Below are 21,203 nucleotides of genomic sequence, written 5' to 3'. Positions count from 1 at the left end.
ATCCTTACCATTAATATTCCACATTGTCTAAACAATCTCATCAACCAAAATAAAATGTCCAATCCTTCCTCCTCCATTTCATCATCTTTCATCCTCAAATTCAAAAGATGAATTTGATTTCAACTCCGTAGTAGTACAGCAAGATCAATTGCTTTTAGCACAAGAAGCCCAATTATTTCAATTACCTACTAATAACAACCTTCAAATGAGTTATTATCTAAACGACATGGAGAATAGTCAAGTGGCTCATGGAGGCTCGATTCCTAGCCATCGAGTGATTGACTGTGATCGGGAGGGAGCTGCTCCAACTTTATGGAATGATTATTTTTCAGAGAATCCTCGGTACAACGAACCAATGTTTTGTAAGCAATTTCGTATGGGTTGAAACTTATTTACCCATATTGTTGATGGCGTTAAACACCATGATGATTATTTTCAACAATGAGCCGATGTAATCTTGGTAGATTTTGGTTGTCCATTTTGCAAAAGGGAACGGATGCATTAAGAATGTTAGCATATGATGTCCTAACTGACTCAACCGACGAGTACATAAAAATTGGCGAATCTACGACTTTCAAAAGTATGAAAAGATTTTGTCGAGCTATTGTGACGGTATTTGGTGAGCAATAATTAAGATCACCTAATGTTCATGATGTTAAAATTTTTTTACAAGTGGATGGAAAACGTGGTTTTCCAGGTATGTTAGGGAGCCTCGACTGCAAGCATTGGCAATGAAAAAATTGTCCATCGCCATGGACATGACACTAAGCAATCGTAGTAGAACTCCAACTATTATTCTTGAGTCTACATCTGATTATGATCTTTGGATTTGACATGCATATTTTTGTTTGCCAAGGTCCAATAATGATATTAATGTATTAGAGTCGTCTCACTTATTTGCTAGTCGGAGTTGCCCCTGAAGCTCATTATATTATTCAAGGAAAAGAGAACAACACTGATTATTATTTAGCTGATGGTATATACCCTAAATGGTCAATATTGGTGCAAACTATCCATTATCCTCAAGGTCAAAAAATATTATTTGCAGCGAAGCAAGAGTCTTATAGAAAGGATGTAGAATGTGCATTTGGTGTTCTCCAATCATTTTTTGTTATTATTAAGTGGTCGATGTGCATGTGGAGTAAACGATCTTTACATGATATTATGACATCATGCATTATAATTCACAATATGATTGTTGAAGATGAACGTTATTTTGAAGCCGATATCATTAAAGACAGGAAGGTACCAATCCCTAATGTCGATATGATAACTAATCAAATGGTCCAATTTGAATTTTCTTGAACGATATAAAAAAATAAGAAATCAGAATCTCATTATGAACTTTCTAATACCTTAATTGAATGTTTGTGGGAACGATATAATAACTCTATCGATTAAATTGTAGTAGCACTATTAGTTGCGTGGTTGTAATTTATTATCGCATCAATAAAATTGTTATTTAAATTAATTTGTGAAAAATATTATTTTTACTAGAAAGCTAAATTATATTTTTATTAATTTATTTATGTATAATTAAATTAAGATATGGATATGAATCGCAATAAATCATGTATATTTTTGACAAATAGATTTATGGTTATCTAATTTTATAGTCATTTTTTTAATAATTTGGAAGATATTGGAGATAAAAAAACTTAAAGGATTGATATTTTGTAATGATATTATAATATTGATTGGATGATAAAATGAAGGGATAATTATATAGAGAATCCTTCAACTATAGGTGAAATCACAGATGGGTCAGTGAATTAACTAACGCCACATATAGGTCCGTCAACTATAGTACGTCTAACATCCAGATCCCAACCACTGCCAGCATGGCGCTAACGGTGTCGTTAAACGACGCAACAGACGCCATATGTTCGCTGACATGGCAAACACAAACGGATGTCCCTCTTCCTCTTAGCTCTCACCTATATTTCTCTTCTTGCTTCGTCCTCTCTGAAATTTTATACCCTCTCTCAAAATACTCTTCACCACCACCAACCACCACGACGGATTACAGATTCAAACCAAACAGACCAGCCCAAAATCCAAATCTCTTTTCCCCAAATCGAAACCGTAACTCATTTTGCCCCAAAACAAAAGCGAAACAAATTAAGAATTGAACTAGTGTATATATAACTGTAGTAAGTTCCATTCAAGATTACGATATACGTACTAAGCTAGAAGCTACAAGTACCAAGGTAGATAGATTCTTCACGTTGAGCACTACTTGCGTTTCCAAAAGAAATCAGCATAGGTTTTTTATTCAGGGCCTTGCGTTTGTCGGATTTTGTCAAGGTCATTGAAGATGCTGAAACTACAGCCACCCCATTGCATCTTTCTGCCTTTCCAGTTCAATTTAATCTGAATTACCAAAATAATAACTACCACAAATGAAATTAAAACCAAAAGAATTTACATTACTAAAAGAATTTAATAAACAAAATATGGGGGAAAATAAGCTAACTAGAATTATTAATGGGGAATTTTTTGAAGGACCCATAAGGAATTTTTAAACTGGAGTTTTTTTTCCATGATTGAAATAAGAAATTCTCTCCCGAGTACTTAAATTTCCAGAAAATATCTCACTCTTCCCTTCATATACCTCAAAACACCCAACCCGAGTGTTGAATTTTGGAAAAACAAATCCATATCCTTCAATGCTTCCCAGTACCCTAATCATAAATCATTAAATACACCACAATTTAATCACCAAAACATAAAATTTACTGGAAAAAAAATGGAAAATGAAAATAGAGCGAGTGACGACCCAAAGAAGGAAACAATGGATGGGAAAGAAGCGTCGTGAATCGAAATTGTGGTTTACAAACTACACAATATGTTTATATTTATGTTTCTATTTTGAATTTGTTTTGGGAATGAGTTGGAGTTTCGATTTGGGTAAAAGGGATTTGGATTTTGGGCTGATCTGTGTGGTTTGAATCTTTAATCGATTGTGGTGGTTGCCTGGTTGGTGGTGGTGAAGAGTATTTTGAGAGAGGGGGTGGAATAAATAGCAGAGAAGACAGAGGAAGAAGAGAATTATAGGTGAGAAGAAGAGAGACATGCATTTGTCTTTGACACGTCAGCGAACAGATGTTGTCTATCGTGTTGTCTAATGGCTCCGTTAGCGCCAGGTCGACCGTTAGTAACGGCAGGATGTAAACGTGCCTCAGTTTACAAAGCTATGTGTGACGTTACTTAGTTTACTGATGCATCAATGATTTTATCTATAATTTAAGGACCTTTCATATAATTATCTCTAAAATAAAAGATATAGAGAAAAAAAATAGAAGAATGGCTTGAAGATTTGACTAATGCTTAATAAGGGTTAGTTATTATTAATGTTGACTGATATATTGTCAAATCAGCGGCAGATCCACTACGGGGCGAATGGAGCCAATTGCCCCTAGTGAAATCTAGAATATAAAAAGTATTTTACTACCATAACTTCATATTGGTCTCTAGCTCAGTGATCTAAGATGCATATCGTCCTCCCATTTAAATCATTGTCCCTGGATCGAACCCAAACGCAGCACTAAGTTTTGTATTTGCTCATTTTCATCCTAATAAATCTATTAACAGATTGTATTTAATAGGCCTCTCCATTTTGCACAGCCATTCGAACCCCAAAGCAGCATTGCACTAATTTTTTTTATTTGCTCATTTTCATCTTACTAAATCTATTAACATTACTTTTGGGCCTCTTTATTTTACAAACTATTAATAGTCATGTGGTAATTTTTTTTATTACTCCCTCCGTTTCACGATAGTTGATGTTTTGAATTTTAATGGTATGTGTAATTAATCAAGTATATTAAGGATATTTTTATGGAGAAAAAGGTTTCTCAAACTTCTCCAAATTGAATAAAATATCATATCTAGTTTAAAAAATATTTTCATTATAGAAAAAAAAAACCCTATTATATTTAATAATTACGCATGTCATTAAAATTCAAAACATCAACTATTGTGAAACAAAAATAATATCTTATTTTAATGGACCTCTACTGCAAATGACAAACCATTTTATGATAAGGTCACAAAGCTAATAAAAAATATATAGCAGTCTCAGTTCTTAATTATTATTATTATTAAGAAAATATCACAATTAGAGTACAATTCATGTTTTAATGTAATAAGATTTTCTAATTTTTGAAATAGCATCTAAAATTAAAATATTTTACATTATATATTGCATACAATTTGATAAAAATTTGACAATTTTATAGTTGAGAAAGTAATAGTCAAAAAACTTTTGCTCCCAGTTAATTGAAATTCTGGATCCGCCATTGTATCAAATCACATACAATGAGAATGTTTTTGAGTAAGAAGTTTCTAGCATGATCCTCACGTGAGGAGGAGTGATCATCTCACTCTTTTAACTAGTTAGAGAGCTCATGAGCATAAATATTATATAGCACATGATGTGGAGGAGCAGAGAGTTGCAGGGGGGTCCCCCTCGTGCGATTTATACTCTGAAATCAACTAATTGTCACTTTCATCTCTGATGAATCTTTGACCCCAAAACACTTCTATATTGAAAATAAATAGTCTCATTAATATTTTGAAACATAGATTTTTTAATGCGAGCATAGTGCATAGAGGAGAATATTTTGTCATTCCAAAGCTTAGCTAATATTTCATTATATTACCTTTCGCACAGTTACACGTGAGGTGCTTTGTTTACCATATTTTACCAACTTGCTCATGTGCCATGGTTGGTCACGTGCATTGCATTCTATACTTTCCAATTTCCAATTGTTCGGTTCTTCCCATCCATAACCTCATTATTAGGTCATAACTAATCATTTCGATTTGTATATTTCCTTTCTCGTCAAGTAATTATGACTTCTATCATCCTAAAGATTATCTCTTTAAAGCTCTTCATGTTTGGATATCAAATTACGATGCGTAACCTTAATCTTTCTGAAAAAGTACGCGTGTTAAATTAATTTGGAAAAAAATATTTGGGGGAAAAAAGTATTTGGTCATCAATAAGACTTGTTGAATGGAAGGATGGAATATAATTAATATATGTAATGATATTCTAAACAATGCTAAGTACAATATAAACTCCGTATATATGTGTGTGTGTCTCGTTGAGTGTATATATATTTTTCAAATGAAGTTAAGAGACGTATATATATACCTCTACCTTTGAAATTCAAAGTTGTAGTTGCTACACGAGGTCAAATAGTGATCCTGGGAATATAATCTTCAATCCTTCTTCCAAACCGGTCAACTGTAATTATGGGATTAGACGATGATTAATTAATAAACATATAGCTAGCGATGTCATTTAGAACTACAAAGCGTAAGATTATAGCTCTTGGTTGGTAGATAGAGACGTTCACTAGAAAAGTGTCCTCAAAACTTGCGAATAACACGAATTAGCGAGCTTGTTTTGCTTAGCTAACTAAACCTGGCTGGCTAGCTAGTGCTAAAATGAGTCTATATTGTCTGTCAATTAATTATAAATTTGTTCGAAATTATCAAAGTAAGAAGCCAAGCTTAGTATCATTGGTGGAGTAGTTGGTTTTATGTTGCCATGTTTGATTCCCTCAAAACCGGGTTTTCTCCTTCCTGTCGTGTTTTAGCTTTAACTGATGCCACCATTATCAGGGATTACTACTTAAGCAAAATTAGTGCCGTCATATTTTGTGGTTATTTAACTTTCTTTATCAAGCCATATATAGAACAAAATTAATTAATTATTTCAACGACACATTGAAGAATAATGAAGAAGAATTATTAAGAAAAAGTTTTAGGCGAAAACATGAGGAAAAGATGCATGCTTTACAAACATACTTTTCGTCTAGTGTTTGCTAAACTAACTTTGTCGACTGATTAAATCAAAACCAAGCAAACCCACAATGATAAATCAGCTTTTAAAATTATGTGTACCTACGCTAACTAGCAAACTATGTTGGTTCATAAATTGATTAAGTGGTTTGAATTGATGCTAGCTGAATAGCTGATTTAAGGTTCATGAATTTATCTCATAATTTTTTTGGAAGCAGTCATACTCTCTCTCTCTAAACGTAATAATAAATAAAGACATAATGTTTAGGATGGTATTTTATAAATGCACAATATTTGGCTGCTCTCTGAGTGAACATTAATATTAATATTATGCTCTCACAATTAAAATATGACATGTATGATAAAATAATTATTATTATATCTTAAAAAAAAAAAATCATAAATGATGAATTTTAATTGGAGGAATATATAAGGAACCTGTCAAAAGAAACAACGAGGTATTTTTCTTTATTCTTAGAATTACATTCAAATTATTAACCGTAATCTATTAAGTTAGTACTAGTTAATATCTCATTATTTCCATGACAAAATCACTAAGCTTTGTTTTTTATGATGTTTATGTGTTTATCAATCATATTTTTAAATATCCATTTGGTTCATATAACATTTTCTTAATCTGGCTTCTAAATTAGTTCCTACACACTATTCCTTTTAAATTATTATAGTTCTTCTTGCATTGCTAGTATCCAATGTTCATTCTTTAAAGTTTTGTCTATTTTTATTGGTTCTATCTTTGATATGTAGCGCTCATGATTATTTATTTGTTTGTAATCTGCACGAGGAACACCGTTTTTTCGTCTTCCTTCATTTACTCCACCAATAATTTATTGTTTTGATAAGTTTTAATTATTTTTATTTAGAAAAATAACTATCTGCTCTTAGGAGTAGCAATTCTCATCAATTAAAAATTGTCATATAGGAAAGATGGAAACTCTGTAATATTTAAAGTTAATGGTATTTTTGTTTGATCTTTATTCTTAAGATTCGTATTTAAATTTTAGGATATACAATTTTATTATTTTTTCTTTGGAATTCACAATTTCATTATAAAATATGTATCGTTATTTTTATGAATCCTAAAAATCGAAAAGAAAAAAATACGAACAAACAAACATGTTATTATACTCATATTTTATTTTTCCTACATGACTATTTTCAATCGATGGGTATAGCATTTTCCTGCTCGAGCAACAAAGTATCTTCTTTTATTTATTTATTTGATAAGTATCAATTCCACTACATTGATCAATCTTTTTTTATTTTATGAAAGGCTGAATAATACTACATATTACTGATTGAAGAGCTAAAAATATTGATCGATCCTCTTACTAACATGTTGAGCAAAAGATTGATCGTTAGAATTTGACGATTATTTCCATTTGTAAAGGACTAAAACGTTAAGGGTTAAATTACAAAAAATGCAGACTCTTCAAGAAGTGTTCAGCTGTACAAATTAGAGGGATCTCTCTTAAGTCAAGGAGATATATAATTATAGCATCAACAATCAATATCATACTTTACGTTTTTTAAATATTGGTCGAGATGGGAGACACTTGAACAGCTCCCACGTTCGCTTGGTATCTTACTTTTGAATTTCTTTTATAGAGTTTATTATTAATCTCTTTATTTTAATGATCATAACCTTTTTTGTAATTTTATAGTCTCCCCTTCTCTCTTTTGAGCTTAATTTGAATATTTTATAGTATTATTTTTTCCCTTTCTTGGAGCTGTGATTAATTTAGCTATTTTATTATCTTTCTGTATCTCTCCATGAAATAATTATATATCCTCTCTTCTCTTTTGTGAAACTCCACAATTTTCATCTTGCTCGATCATACCCTAACACTCTCTGTCTATTAAATCGATTAATCTAAGTATCTATCTCCTACACCATTGAAATTCGACTTGGTGCGTATAAAAATCATAATTCAGGAAGAGCCAATATTTACCTAGCTAGCTTGGTGAATTTTCAATTCTTTCTATATAAGATCATGGTGTGTCTACTCTTCTTAATGTAATTGTAATTAGTTCAAGTCAAGATATATATATATGTGTGTGACAGAATTCTAAATGATTTTTGTTGTTTGAATCATTGTATCATGTCTAGGGGATCGAAAAGCCTGCATGGTTAGATGCTCTGTGCACAGAGAAATTCTTCGTGGGGTGTAGATATCATGAAAGTTTAAAGAAGAATGAAAAAAATGTATGTTGTTTAGATTGTTGTACAAGTAATTGCCCTCATTGCGTCTCTTCTCATCGACACCATAGGCTTCTTCAAGTTCGTCGCTACGTCTACCATGATGTTGTGAGATTGGAAGATTTGGAGAAGCTCATCAATTGTTCCAATGTTCAGGTTAAAAAATAAATGATTCAATTTAACAAATTAAGTTCATTTCTGCTGATCTATACATTAGTTTAAAAATTATGATCGATATATTCTGATGTTAATTATATATTTTATTATATATATCTATATATGACTGTAGGCATATACTATTAATGGTGCCAAAGTGGTGTTTATCAAGAAGAGACCTCAGAATCGACAATTCAAAGGAGCTGTGAATTATTGCACTTCTTGTGATAGGAGTCTTCAAGAACCTTTTATTCATTGCTCTCTTGGCTGCAAGGTGACATTTTTTTTCTCTCGCTTCTAGCCTTCTCGGAATACAAAATCATCATCATCATATGTATGTATAGTATACAAAATTTTAAGAGTTTCATATGTTGAATTCTAAAAACTTCTTCTCCATGCATAATCATAAACGAATAGCAACAATCAACAAGGTTAATTTAAGCAAAGTAAATTCATATAAATAATTATGCAATCAAATCCTTTGGTCAGCGTATACTTTCATTTTTAAAGCAGAATGTGAAACAATTTAATTCAATTGGGGGTACGTAGTAGATTGAGTGTATATGAAGCTCAGTTGAAACCCTAGCTGATCATGATCGTATGCAATTAATTATATCTTTTGTATAAAAACGATTACTTAGATTATATTATCATTAGTTGTGATCAATGGATGCATTTTAGGAATAAAATTTTACCCCTTTTACTCTAATTGGTATATCTACGTACTCTCTGAGCTTAAGATTTACATCTATATATATTGAATTTCATGCAGTTTATTTCAGAATTACATTTCTGTTGGTTCTGAACACCAAATCTCAATTATGAACTAATTGAGGAAATTCTATCTTAAAATTTTGAAGGTGGACTTTCTGCTGAAACACTACAAGGACTTGAGTCCATTTCTAAAGAAATGCAAGACTCTAACGCTAGGTCCTGATTTCTTGTTCCCTCAAGAAATGATAGGATCATCAGGCGATGAGGAAATGACTGATGAGTCTCCGAATTCAACGATTGTCAACAGTACTGAAGAGCAGATGAGTTGGTCTTCTGACTCATCAGGGACGTTGGAGAATTACATGATGAGCCCAATCGCATGCACAGTGATAGTACGCAAAAGAAGAAGTGCACTGATCTATAACAAGGACGACATTACTTCTTCTGATCACGATAGTAATATTATTGAAGACATGGCTACAAGCATGAGCAATAGAAGAAAAGGCATTCCTCAAAGATCTCCTCTTTGTTAAATTATTAGTATTGTTATTATTAATATTTTGGTCATACCGAAAAGAAATAACATGGCAATTTTTAATTATCATTTTTTTTTTAATAATTTGAAATATGTTCTAGGGTTTAGTATCTCAATTCTCAACCTCTCCTTCATTCTCGAGTGAAGTTAACTAATCACTTGGTCGGAGTGGGATTGTCTTAATGGCACCACGTGATTTCTAATTCCAAGTTATCGGTTTGTTCATCTTTCCAAGCTTTTGTTTCTATTGGATAGGATCAAAAAATTACTCCTCTTTCTTTAATAAATTGTCACACTTTTTATACATAAAAATTTGTTACAATTAATTAGTACGGATGCATAATAAAAATTCAAACTCAGTGGTGAATGGAAATGCATAAATATACTTGTAGCTATAACCGCAAATTTTTAATCAATTTATGTATAAAATCTGCACTAGGTAATTGCCAATAAAGAAATTAGTCTAATCATCCTGTTGGCTAGGTCACAAACTAGACGGGCTTAAAAATATTTAGATGGCACATGATCTATGAGCTGAGGATAGTGGTAAATTCACGGCAGATTTTGGTAAATCCACGCCATTCAAAAACTTTTGAGTAGTAAATGACTATATTGTCCTTTATTCAAAACGGAAAACTGGTGGTGGCCAGCTACCTATATCTCACCAATCCTATTCTATTCATCAAGCTTATTGGAATTCACATAAATACCTGATTGGCAAGGGATGCTGTTGACTCTGAATTCCGGTCATCAAACCCACGATTCTTTCCATGAAACCCAGTGAACTTGGTCAGATTTTTGTCCCTTTGAGTTGAATATGAATGCGACATGCCACTGCTTCTTGTAACAAAAATCCAAATTTAGTTCAACAAACAGAATTAACAGAGGCTCGCATTAGACACACAAGGCTCACGAAAACGCAATTTTTGAGATATTTATTTCTTGTATCAACAGAGGCTCGCATAAGCGCTTCTTTGGGACTTGACACCAAATCTTCATCAATACTGAGCTTTGTCTTTAAATCTTCTGGCAAGGCCTACAAAAATGATCAGATAAGGACTAACAAAGCAGAAGAAAAGAAAGCGAGCTTTTCAAATATGCCATACCATAACTTCATTTACAAGCTTTTCCAGTTGGATATGTTCAATATAAGTATGGGGAATGTAAGATCCCTCCAGACCTAGCTGCTCTCCAACATATTTTACAGCAAATCTCGGCAATTCCACCACCAATCCTATTCTATTCTTCGTCAAACGGAAAACGGAAAACAGTGTATCTCACCACTGGTGGCGGCAGGCGTCGTCGTGAGGCGAGTGAGGGGCGGCGCTGCAACTGGTAATTTTTTCCCCAAATCAATTCAAATCATAGAAAATCCAAATGTCTAATTTTTTTCCACAAATCAATTTAGACCATACAAAATCCAAATCAAATCCCTAAAAAATTTTCCAGAGACGAGTGAGAGAATCGTCGAATATAGGTAGCTGGCCAGAGCAGATTCGGCCTCGGCGTCTCGACGAGCCTCGGCTTTGATCTGAGTCCATACCCAGGCTTCATCCTTGTTTACCGTCGCCGTCATCGCTTCCGTCGAGGATTCGGTGGAGGAAGATCCAAGCGACGGACGCAACCGAGCCGAAGAAATCGGCGATGGCGAAGCCGAAGACGACCGGATTGATTCAACGATCGATTTGAAGGAGTGTGGGCCCACTTGTTGAAGGAGGAGATGCTTCTACGATAACCCCGTTGCCACACGTGTTCGTGATTAAGGAGGTTGTTGTGGTGGTGGATGCCGGTTGTGGTGGTGGTGGAATTGCCGAGATTTAACGAAGAATAGAATAGGATTGGTGAGATATAGGTAGCTGGCCACCACCAGTTTTCCGTTTTGAATAAAGGGCAATATAGTCATTTACTACTCAAAAGTTTTTGAATGGCGTGGATTTACCAAAATCTGCCGTGAATTTACCACTACCCATGAGCTGAGTTGTCCTTAATTCGGCTACTTAATTTGCAAGTTGAACATAAATTAAAAAACAAATACTAGGTCCTATCGCAATATATTCAGTTTTAAAAAATTTGGTGGAAATTAAGAAAAATAAAATTGGCTGAAATGTCCTTGAAGAACATATATAATTACAGCATGCTACAATGCCACTCCGTTTCTCTTTCACCTCAACCAATGTTTTGACTCTCTACACCAGTAACACCACCGCCACTTTTTTCCTTCTCAATCAATCTCTCCAGAAAACCAATCCGTCGGCCTCTCTCTCTTCGCTTTTAAATCATCATCAATCTAATTCCATTAAAGCACACAAGAGACGATTGATTTAAATTCTCAGTATCAAAAATTCAATTATTGGATCTACTGATTGATTTAAATGAAAATCCTTAATCACTAGACGATTCGTATGAGCTCTTCCCTAATTACAAGAAGTTCGTGGAGAAACAAGATTTTGACGAAGATCCGTTCTTGAAAGTGTTGTCGAAGAAAATAATTTTGCCGGACTTGCTGTCTGCGATGGCAAAGTAGGGGGTGGGTTGGTTTATGTGGTGGTGGCTGCGATCTGTGTGAGAGGCTAAAGTAATTTTGTTGAAGTTCTTCAAGGAAAAAAGAAAAAACGAGTAGCGTTTAAAGGAGTGGATCTGGCTGAGGGTAAAAGGAGAAAAATATTGACTTTTATGAAAATATCACGTATTGCAATAAATAAATTTTAAAATTATTGATATTGTGATATAGAAGGAGTATTAATCTTTTTCCTTTTCTTCGTTTGATTATATATTAAGACAAAACAAGACCAGCCCTCTCCTCGAATATGTTATTTGGTGACCGTCTACGTATGACAGATAACGTACGACATGATAACAACATACTATTTTTATTTTAAAAAACATGTAAATTTTTTAATATAATTTATATTAAAAATTTTGTATTTATTTTGAGAAGGACGGAATAATATATATAGTTATATGTTTGATTGTGCATTGAATAAACGACATGAATTTTATCATATATAATCTCTCAAGCGATATGTATCGTATACAAAGTTTGCGAACGATAGGATTGTAGTAGTGAGACATTTTTCTTTTTTTGATTACAGCAGTGAGACATGTTTCTTATATACAACAATCTTACAATATTACAAGTAAATTTTTGGTGAATAATACGTACCTACCTACAGATGTAATGCAACATGCATGATTGTTAGAAATATACGTCATCTGATGCATGTATACATCACATTAATGTTGTTTATAAGGCTAAACAATTAGGAAGGTTTCAACCCCATAGATTAATCTCTAGCAAGAGAAAATTCTACGCGTTTTTTTCCAGTAAGCCAAAAACTTGATGTACAACTAACTGTAAGTAAAATTAAAATATGTGGCAATTTTTTGTATTTTTAATTTTCATGATTAAAAGTATGTTTGGCTTGTAATTATTTTTTTAATATTTTTTCATTAATAGTTTATCAATTTATTTTAAGAATCATTTAGATTGCTGGATGAATTTGATAGAATTCGGGACGGATTTCGGATTAGTACCGAATTAGGAAAATGAAATGTAAGAAAAATGAAGGACATGGAGAACAGATTGATGGTGAAATGCAAACTCAAATGGGTGCTCAAATGCATGAGTATATAAATGAGTTCTAAAGAAATTTCTTCACTCAAGCCAATTTTGGACAATTTTTCTCACAACTTGCAACTTTCGAGAGATCGCATGGTACAAGCTCTATACTATATATCCTAGCAATGGACCTCTCCAACCGAATGTGTATCAATCGGGTGTTTCAAATTTTTTAGGTCCCTCCTCGTTCAATAATTATTTCGGTATACCATTGCAACAACTCGGATACTCTCCAACACAATATTTGGATCCACGATATTGTCTAGTTCCCACCCCTGCTAGTGAGACAATGGACGCATATCATGCCATATTGGGATGGTGAAGAAGAAGATATATTAAAGCATAACTAAATTGAGCTACTTTTTTTATATTTAATTATTTTGATATCGTGTTTAATTAAAATATTTTCAATTTTTATTAGTCTAATAAATTAAATTAATACTTATAATTTATCTTTCACTAACATTTAATTTAATTGATCTAATGTTTATGATATTTGATAGTTCTCCTAATTTTTTTCTTGTTGAGAAAAATTACTAATTCAATATTTTTTTGTTGAGAAGAATTACTAATTCAATAATTAATTTGTAAATAAAAAAAAAAATTCACATCTTTATCATTATATCTATCACACTTGTTCCTACGTACTTTATTATAAAGACAATTTTATTACACACTGGTATGCCATTCCTAAGTAGCATACTTGAACTTTTAGGGCTCGTTTGGATGACTGGATTAGGGGCCGGATTGGTTTCGCGAATCTAATTGAGGGTTAGACCAGCGTTTGGATTAACTAATTAGCAAATGCGTATCCAATTTATATCCCGCTATTATTAGATTAGTTAGTAAGTAGTAGGGTGGGGGGTGGCGAAGCCAATTGTTGAAGGATTCGCTGACTAAGCAACTTAACGTGGAAATTTCCACTATACCCCTATTTGATTCATTAAAAGACAACAAATGCCCTCAAATGCTATCATCACACTTGTATAAATCGTCGATTTGCCATTCTCACCATTCTTAAACCGCTCTCACCCACTCTTTCTCGATGTTGATGATCCCGACTACATCTAGCCGGAAACGACAACCACTCTTCATGAAGAAATCAAGCCAACGATGACCACCACTCCGAATTTGACAGACCCTCTTTCGCTCGAGGCTGATGATGCAGGCCCGTTGCACCGAGTTTTGCTCCTCCTCCTCAGAATCCGACGAACTCTCCCTCGTTGACGATGGAGGCCAGTCCACTCCACCGCCACCAAGTTATGCTCCTCCACCGAGTTCTTCTCCTTCGCCGGTGGTAATTAGACTGTTTGCACACTAATTTTTTTGATTCCAACCCTTTTTATGTTGATTGAAGTGGTGTTGGTCTTTGATTGTTGTGTTTTACGTTATTAGATTTTGTGGATTAGGTATGTAAAATTTAGGATTTTTACAAATTGATAGCTTCTTCTAGGTCATCAACTTCTGATTTTGATATATTTATGCGGTTTATCGGTTTCTGGGTTTGAATATTTCGAGTTCAATTTCCAAATAAATCTTAATGGGTCCATCTTCTTTTGGCTTGGGTTTGAATAACTATATTATTACGTTTGAGTTCGAAGTTAATTTGCAGATGAACATATAGTTATGGGTTTCATTTCAAGTTTAATTTGCAGATGAACCAGGATCGGGGGTCCTCAACCGCCGAACTTTCGAGCTCATGCAGGTCAGTCTATCGAAGAAGCAATTTGCGAGTTTGGAGACGCTTCTTCACATTGTCAGATGTATCAAGCGGTTGTTAGAGGGCGCTCCAACTTCAACGAAAACTCCAACAAAGTCACCGTAATTTATGGATACGGATGAATCACCGTGAAGAAGTCAAGGTAGGTTGCATGGATGATTTCTATTTAGTATAATTGGTTAGTCTTATTGGTAGATGGTTGATGGCTTCAGTATATTGTAATATGGTAGTCAACGTCTACTTGGATTATATCTAACTTAGAACATTTTAGTAGATGGTCGATTGCTTCTTTGAAGCGTTTTGTATTTTGGTAAGTCGACCTCTATATTTTTAGGTACTTTATGCATGGATGGTTGCTATTTAGTATAATTGGTAGATGGTTAGTCTTATTGGTAGATGGTTGATGGCTTCATTGAAGCATATTATAATATGGTAGTCAAGGTCTACTTGGATTATATCTAACTTAGAACATTTTAGTAGATGGTCGATTGCTTTTTTAAAGCGTTTTGTATTTTGGCAAGTCAACCTCTACATTTTTAGGTACTTTATGCATGTATAACTACTTTCTTTACAACTACTTTCTTATGTTCAACTAGTTGTTTCATATTTATGCATGCTTGTTATGATTCTTTATAAGTATTTTGATATGGTTTGTGGTTCAAATGTTTTAGATGAATGTCACAAGTGCTTTGAATGTCAAGTATTTTTCTATGGTTTGTTGTTCAAATGCTTTAGATGAATGTCAAGTATTTAATTTGGTATTGTTTGTTGTTCAAATATTTTAGATGAATGTCAAGTGTTTTGAATGTCAAGTGCATTTCGATAATATTGTAGAATACAAGTAATTATGTCAAGTATTTTATATGTCAAGTGCATCAAATGACTTCAATATATGCTAATTATGTTCACATTCTTTAAAAAAGTGAAACAATATCAAAATGATTAAGAAATTTTTTCATTTGTTTTAACAATTAGGTAAAATACAGTTCTAATCGGTCTATTAGGTCAGTAAATCGAAACACCGCAAATGATAATCGGTTGTTATATCATTTTCTTTCCAAACGTAAAATTATATAAACTTTTCTAATTCTAAAATCATCTCTTACAGAATCAAATTGACTGGTGAATCTTATTCATCCATCCTGCGATCCAAACGAGCCATTAAGTTTGAGACATATATAAAATTCACATTACCACTATTATATATGTGTCCGGCCTATATTCATTTCGGTGTATATTTGATTCTAAATTATTGAATTTGTGTAATATAGGAAAATAAAAATGATTTTTTTGATCAAAATTGGTAAGTTTATTTTATTTTGAACAAATTCACTATATATATATTACTACATATGTATAGATACATAATAAAATGATTATTACACATTAATTCATTAGTGTCCATGATATGATTTAAAATTAATTTGAATAAATGTGAAGTGTACAATTGCGTACGTACACATAGAAGCAATTACATGGATAATAATAGAATATTTGTCAAAGTGGCGATTCAAATTAGAGTTTGAAATTTTAAGTAAAAAGAAAATACTTCGCACAAGCCAAACATATATATGCATTGAAATATATCGATTTATTATTATAAAAAAGAAGCTACTGAAGATGGACTCTCTCTCTCCGTCTACTGTGGTCATCCCTTAGGTTATAGTGTATTGTTCTGCCTTTTCACTTTTATCTTTAATTTCTCTCACTTAAAAATTAGACAAAGACTTGTCTCCTCTTTTATGAATAAACCAAACTGAAAGATTTTCCCTTCATCTCCCATCATCTTATTCTCCATTTGATTATCATCTAAATATGAAGGGAAAAAATCAACTCAATTCATCCTTTTAAATCCATTTTTAAAATAAATAGACAAGTATTTAGGGTTTTAAATAGAGATTCAGAAAGTCAAAAAGAGAGAGTCGCGAAGAGAGATCTTTATAAGGAGAAAAAAGCGAAGCCAAGGAGAACGAAGATTCAACGAAAGGCGATTCTTCCAATCCTTACTATCGATTTTATAATTATGCTACTCTTCTTATCTATTGTGTTTGCTATTGTTATGAGTAGCTAAACTCATAGTTCTAGGACTTTGACGGACCTATAATCTAGTTTATGTTTATTACTTAGTTTCATATTCAATCTAGTTGATGAATTTCAATTTTCTATATTGTTTGTTTAATGCTTTCAATTGCTTAGCTACAAATTGCATGATTGATTATCCTTTGCAACAAAACGAAAGTGAGAGTTCAGAACCTGTATTTAGAATCGCTTGTTTAACGTTTTCACATGGATGATGAGTTGATTTCCTTAGAGGATAGAAATATACCCGTAAGACTTGCAGTTTAGGGTTTATCTCATTGCAATTATTTTATCTTCTAATACCATAGATATATAGGGTTAGAAGAAAGTGATTAGGGTTAATTGATATAGACATATGCTTTCAATTATTAATAGGTATTGGGTAATTGGAATGATTTCATATAAATCGAGTACGACATTATTGTTAACATTGGTGATGATTATAGCGTAATCTTATGCCCTAGAAAATCTCTCGTATCTGAATTTTCTTGTTATTTACTTTTATTTATGATTTTTGTTTAGTATTTCCGCTCAATTATAGTTTAAATAAATTTATAAGAGAATAATACTAGTATTTAGTGACGACTTTTAAACTAACTCCTCGTGGAGAGGATACTTTATTTATCACTTTACTACTTGTGGCGACACGTGCACTTGCGTTTGTGCGATTCAGCCCAACATTGCATTGTTGGAGTCTAAGCTCTGGTATGGTCCTGAAACTTGCTATTAGTTGCTTAATAAAATGTATTTTATGGGATAAAGTTCTTGAAATGGTGTTGTGGGGTTGTCATATATTTGTGGTAGATGGTTGTATCATTATTAGCTAAGTTGTTGAGTATTTTGTGTTGTGGGATCATCATATTTTTTGTGAGTGTATTTTTCTTGATTTTGCTTGTGACTAATCTACCATTGGAGTGTCTTGAGTGGAAATGATTAGGTATGGTATGAGACTGTCAGAAGTTGGTGTTAACATAGGTTGATTGGTTCATTATTTGGTGGCTGCCATGACCAACATTTTACTATGAGGATTAAAAAATATAGTTGTGGGTGGGGTTAAGATTGCTTGTCGATTATTGTCTGAAATTGGGTTATAGTACAGGATTATCGAATCAAGAAGAAAAAAGAAAGAAAAAAGAGAAGAGAAACATTGCAGTTGGTGAAATGAATCATTGATCCTGTCTTTGATGGAAACATTGAAGCCATAGTTGAAAAATCAAAGCAGTTGGCTGTATCTTTCATTCCCTTATCGGAAACGATGAGGCCAATGGAAAATCTATGTATTTGACGGATTCAACTTTGATTTTAGCTGAAATGTCGAAGTCAGGGTCGAAAAAACCAATGTATTTGACGGAATTGGCCTTTTCCTTATCGGTAACGATGAGGTCAATGACGAAATGAATGCAATTGACGGTATTACTCTCGACTCTAATGGAAACATTAGACATCGATAATGAACCAACGTTCTTGACGGATATGTTAAAGTCTTTGACGGAAACGTTAAGGTATTTAATTAAATATAAGGTAATTGACGGAATTTTTAAAATGATGGAAGCTTGATCATGCTTGCTCAAATCTGAATATCAACTACAAGAGAGAAACAAGATGATGATTTCTGATGGCTCTTCCCCTCATAGAATTAGCATCAGAAACATCAATTGAGATAAAGTGTGTAAAGGTTCTGGCTGACTATTAGCTGAGTGTTCCATGAGGCTGGAGAAGGCATCACTTAATCCCATCATATTCAAATACGGTTCTGTCCATGCTGCATTTGCTTGTATTTTATTACACATGTTCTGCTGGTGTACTGATGCTAAGTTGTGTTACGTATTTTTGCTTACTGGTAAAAGATCTTCACTGTCCTAAGGACTAGTGAAACATAGTGCATAAGATTCCATGTCATGTTGAAATAAGTCTTTTGCAGGCGTTATGCTGCAATCTGCCCACTCGACTGATGTTATATTGGATCCTCATTTTCGTCCTACACTTGTAGTTGTTGGTGCAGGCATGTCTTGGCATTGGCTTTAATATTTGCTTTAGCATTGGCTTTGACGCCTTTGAAAGTTTGGTAATAATTAGGATTTTCTTGTTTGGTAGTAATTAGGATTTCCTTGCTTTTTCTTTGTATGGAGGTGTAACCTCTAATTTTAACTCTTATTCTGGTTTTAGTTTCTATAAAAAAAGGATGTACTTGGCACATTAATTAATGGTAATTCTACTATAATTATTTTCCATTTTATTTTAGTGAGAAGATTATTATAATAATTGTTTTATATTATCTCTACATTATAATATAGTTATGAATAAATAATTAAACATATATGGATAATTGAAAATTTTAAAAAGATTTAGAAACATTGAATTTTATATATTTTAAATAAAATTGTAATGCATTCCATAAAACAAAAATAAAATTGGAACAAAGTATCCATAAATCATTCCAAAATAATAATGTATTCGTAATTTATTTTGGAATGTGAAAGGTTGATTGTAGTCATTTGAGGACCTGCAAAATATGATGATATTTTGCATGTTAAATTAGACATAAAATACTGATATTAAAAAGTAGGAGACAAGAAGCTTTGGAACGGTTGCAATTATTCCAATTTGGAACGATTTTTAAACTGTACTTAATTGACACAGTAAAGTTCATGCCTTTTTGTCACAAAAGTTGGCATAATTTTTTTTATTCCAAAATATTTCGTTCCAATCCTGTTTGGTACAGAAAAATAAGAACATAGTCAAATTTATTCCTAATTTAGTTTTAAAATCTTAAATTCGTTCCAGCCTTGACAATTTTAGTTCTAAATTTTAGCTCCTATTTGAAGGATTTCTACTAGTATACCTCTCAAATTATCCTCACAATTTTATCACTCACTCTTTTAAGTAAATTTCTCAAAAGTTAATAAAATCTCTCTTTCTCTCTAACTGAAGAACTCCTTCATTTGCTTGTTGTTGTGGCAAATGGTGTTGTTGACACGCTTGTTGTTTTTGACACTTGTTGATGAAGAAAAACTTTTATAGGCAAATACCTTACGCTCATTTGGTTGCTACGTGAATTGTTTCCTCATATTTTTGACTTTTTTGTTATCATGTCGAGCCCAACCTTAAGGCCAGATAGACCATGACCTACAGTCCTACCAAAAAATCATTAAACACTATTAAAATTGAGGCCCAATTTTTTTTATTTTTTGGTAAATGTTTGATTATTAAATTAGCTCATATAGTCTTAGCCTGTTATCTTTCTATCGAGAAACACGAGTAATTTTTGATGGTATATGAATCCAGCCTATGCGGGGCCTACAAGTCTAAGGACCAAGAGTTACTAATATTAATAATGAACTCGTAAAAACCCTAGATCCACCGCCCCCAATCTCTTCCTCCTATCTCCTCCTTTGACATCTTCCCCTCTAATTTCTTCACATAAGAACTTCAGAGACACCATTGATTCCAGCCCTACCATCAACCGCCTACTTCCGACGGCGGTGGGGGTCCACTTTTTATTTCGTTGTCTTTTTGGCTGGCTCCTTCCAAATCTTCCCTTATCTATGTGGGTATCTCTTCATTTTGGTGTTCATAAACTTTTCCCTCTTACTAGGTAGCTTCCGGCAGATGGGAGACGGCGAATGGCGGCATTTGGAGTTATGTACTATTCTCTATGCGATCCAAAGATCAGAGTGGCTTTGACTCTTTGTTGTTTCCAGCTTCTCCCTATTTTGACAGTGTCAATAACTTTTGGTGTGGAGGCCAAAAGTGTTTGGGCAGCTGTCAAGATCTGGCGGCTCTTCTGTGTAACGACCGCGTCCTAGTCTACTATCGAGAGTGATTTTTTTTCGAGTTTACGTCTCGAAATATTTTACCGCATGATAGGTCATAACCGAACCGATCAATCGAGTCGAACCATTCCGATTCTAGATAATAAAAGTGTAGGCCTTCCTTAACAACTATGTATCTAATCAACCAATCAAAACATTCTGCCTTTACGACAAGATGCAATTTACACTACCTTGACTTGTTGAGGTTTGCAATCTTACAATGTGAATAACTAATAGATCTCAGCGCAACACATACTATGACAATTTCTACAGCTACCAACTTGAACTAATTTAAAATTTATATATAAAGTACATAGCTATAACATACAAATTATACAGCCATCAACTTGGACTAACATGACATCTGATTACAAAGAAAGTAAAAGCTTCAGCCGGAAGCCAAATTATTCAAACCTTATTAATGGACAAAATTCAAAAGTTATCAAGTTATAGTCAACAAAGAAAATCTACCATGAACTGAGGTATAAAATCAACCTACAGTCTCATAAAATTACAAAGAAGTAAAGAAAACAAAA

The 21,203-nt window shown here is 33.1% G+C and overlaps 1 protein-coding gene across 1 annotated transcript; it reads left to right on the top strand.

Moving 5' to 3' along the window:
* Positions 1-226: 226 nt before the first annotated feature.
* LOC139884269 (protein RGF1 INDUCIBLE TRANSCRIPTION FACTOR 1-like) lies at positions 227-9,435 on the top strand. The gene is made up of 5 exons (XM_071868325.1): positions 227-362; positions 7,378-7,403; positions 7,943-8,188; positions 8,322-8,462; positions 9,049-9,435. The coding sequence occupies exons 1-5, from the start codon at positions 227-229 to the stop codon at positions 9,433-9,435; spliced, it is 936 nt and encodes a 311-aa protein (XP_071724426.1).
* Positions 9,436-21,203: the final 11,768 nt, after the last annotated feature.

The sequence above is a fragment of the Rutidosis leptorrhynchoides genome, unplaced genomic scaffold (genome assembly GCF_046630445.1).
Source record: "Rutidosis leptorrhynchoides isolate AG116_Rl617_1_P2 unplaced genomic scaffold, CSIRO_AGI_Rlap_v1 contig527, whole genome shotgun sequence".
Lineage (NCBI taxonomy): Eukaryota > Viridiplantae > Streptophyta > Magnoliopsida > Asterales > Asteraceae > Rutidosis > Rutidosis leptorrhynchoides.
Note: the sequence above shows the minus strand (reverse complement) of the source record. Positions and strands in the feature narration are given on the sequence as shown.

Coding starts and splice junctions, on each gene's coding strand:
- LOC139884269 (XM_071868325.1), top strand. CDS start 227: ATGGAGAATAGTCAAGTGGCTCATGGAGGCTCGATTCCTAGCCATCGA. Junction 363..7,377: donor GTACAACGAACCAATGTTTT/GTAAGCAATTTC, acceptor ATATTGGTCGAG/ATGGGAGACACTTGAACAGC. Junction 7,404..7,942: donor GACACTTGAACAGCTCCCAC/GTTCGCTTGGTA, acceptor TATCATGTCTAG/GGGATCGAAAAGCCTGCATG.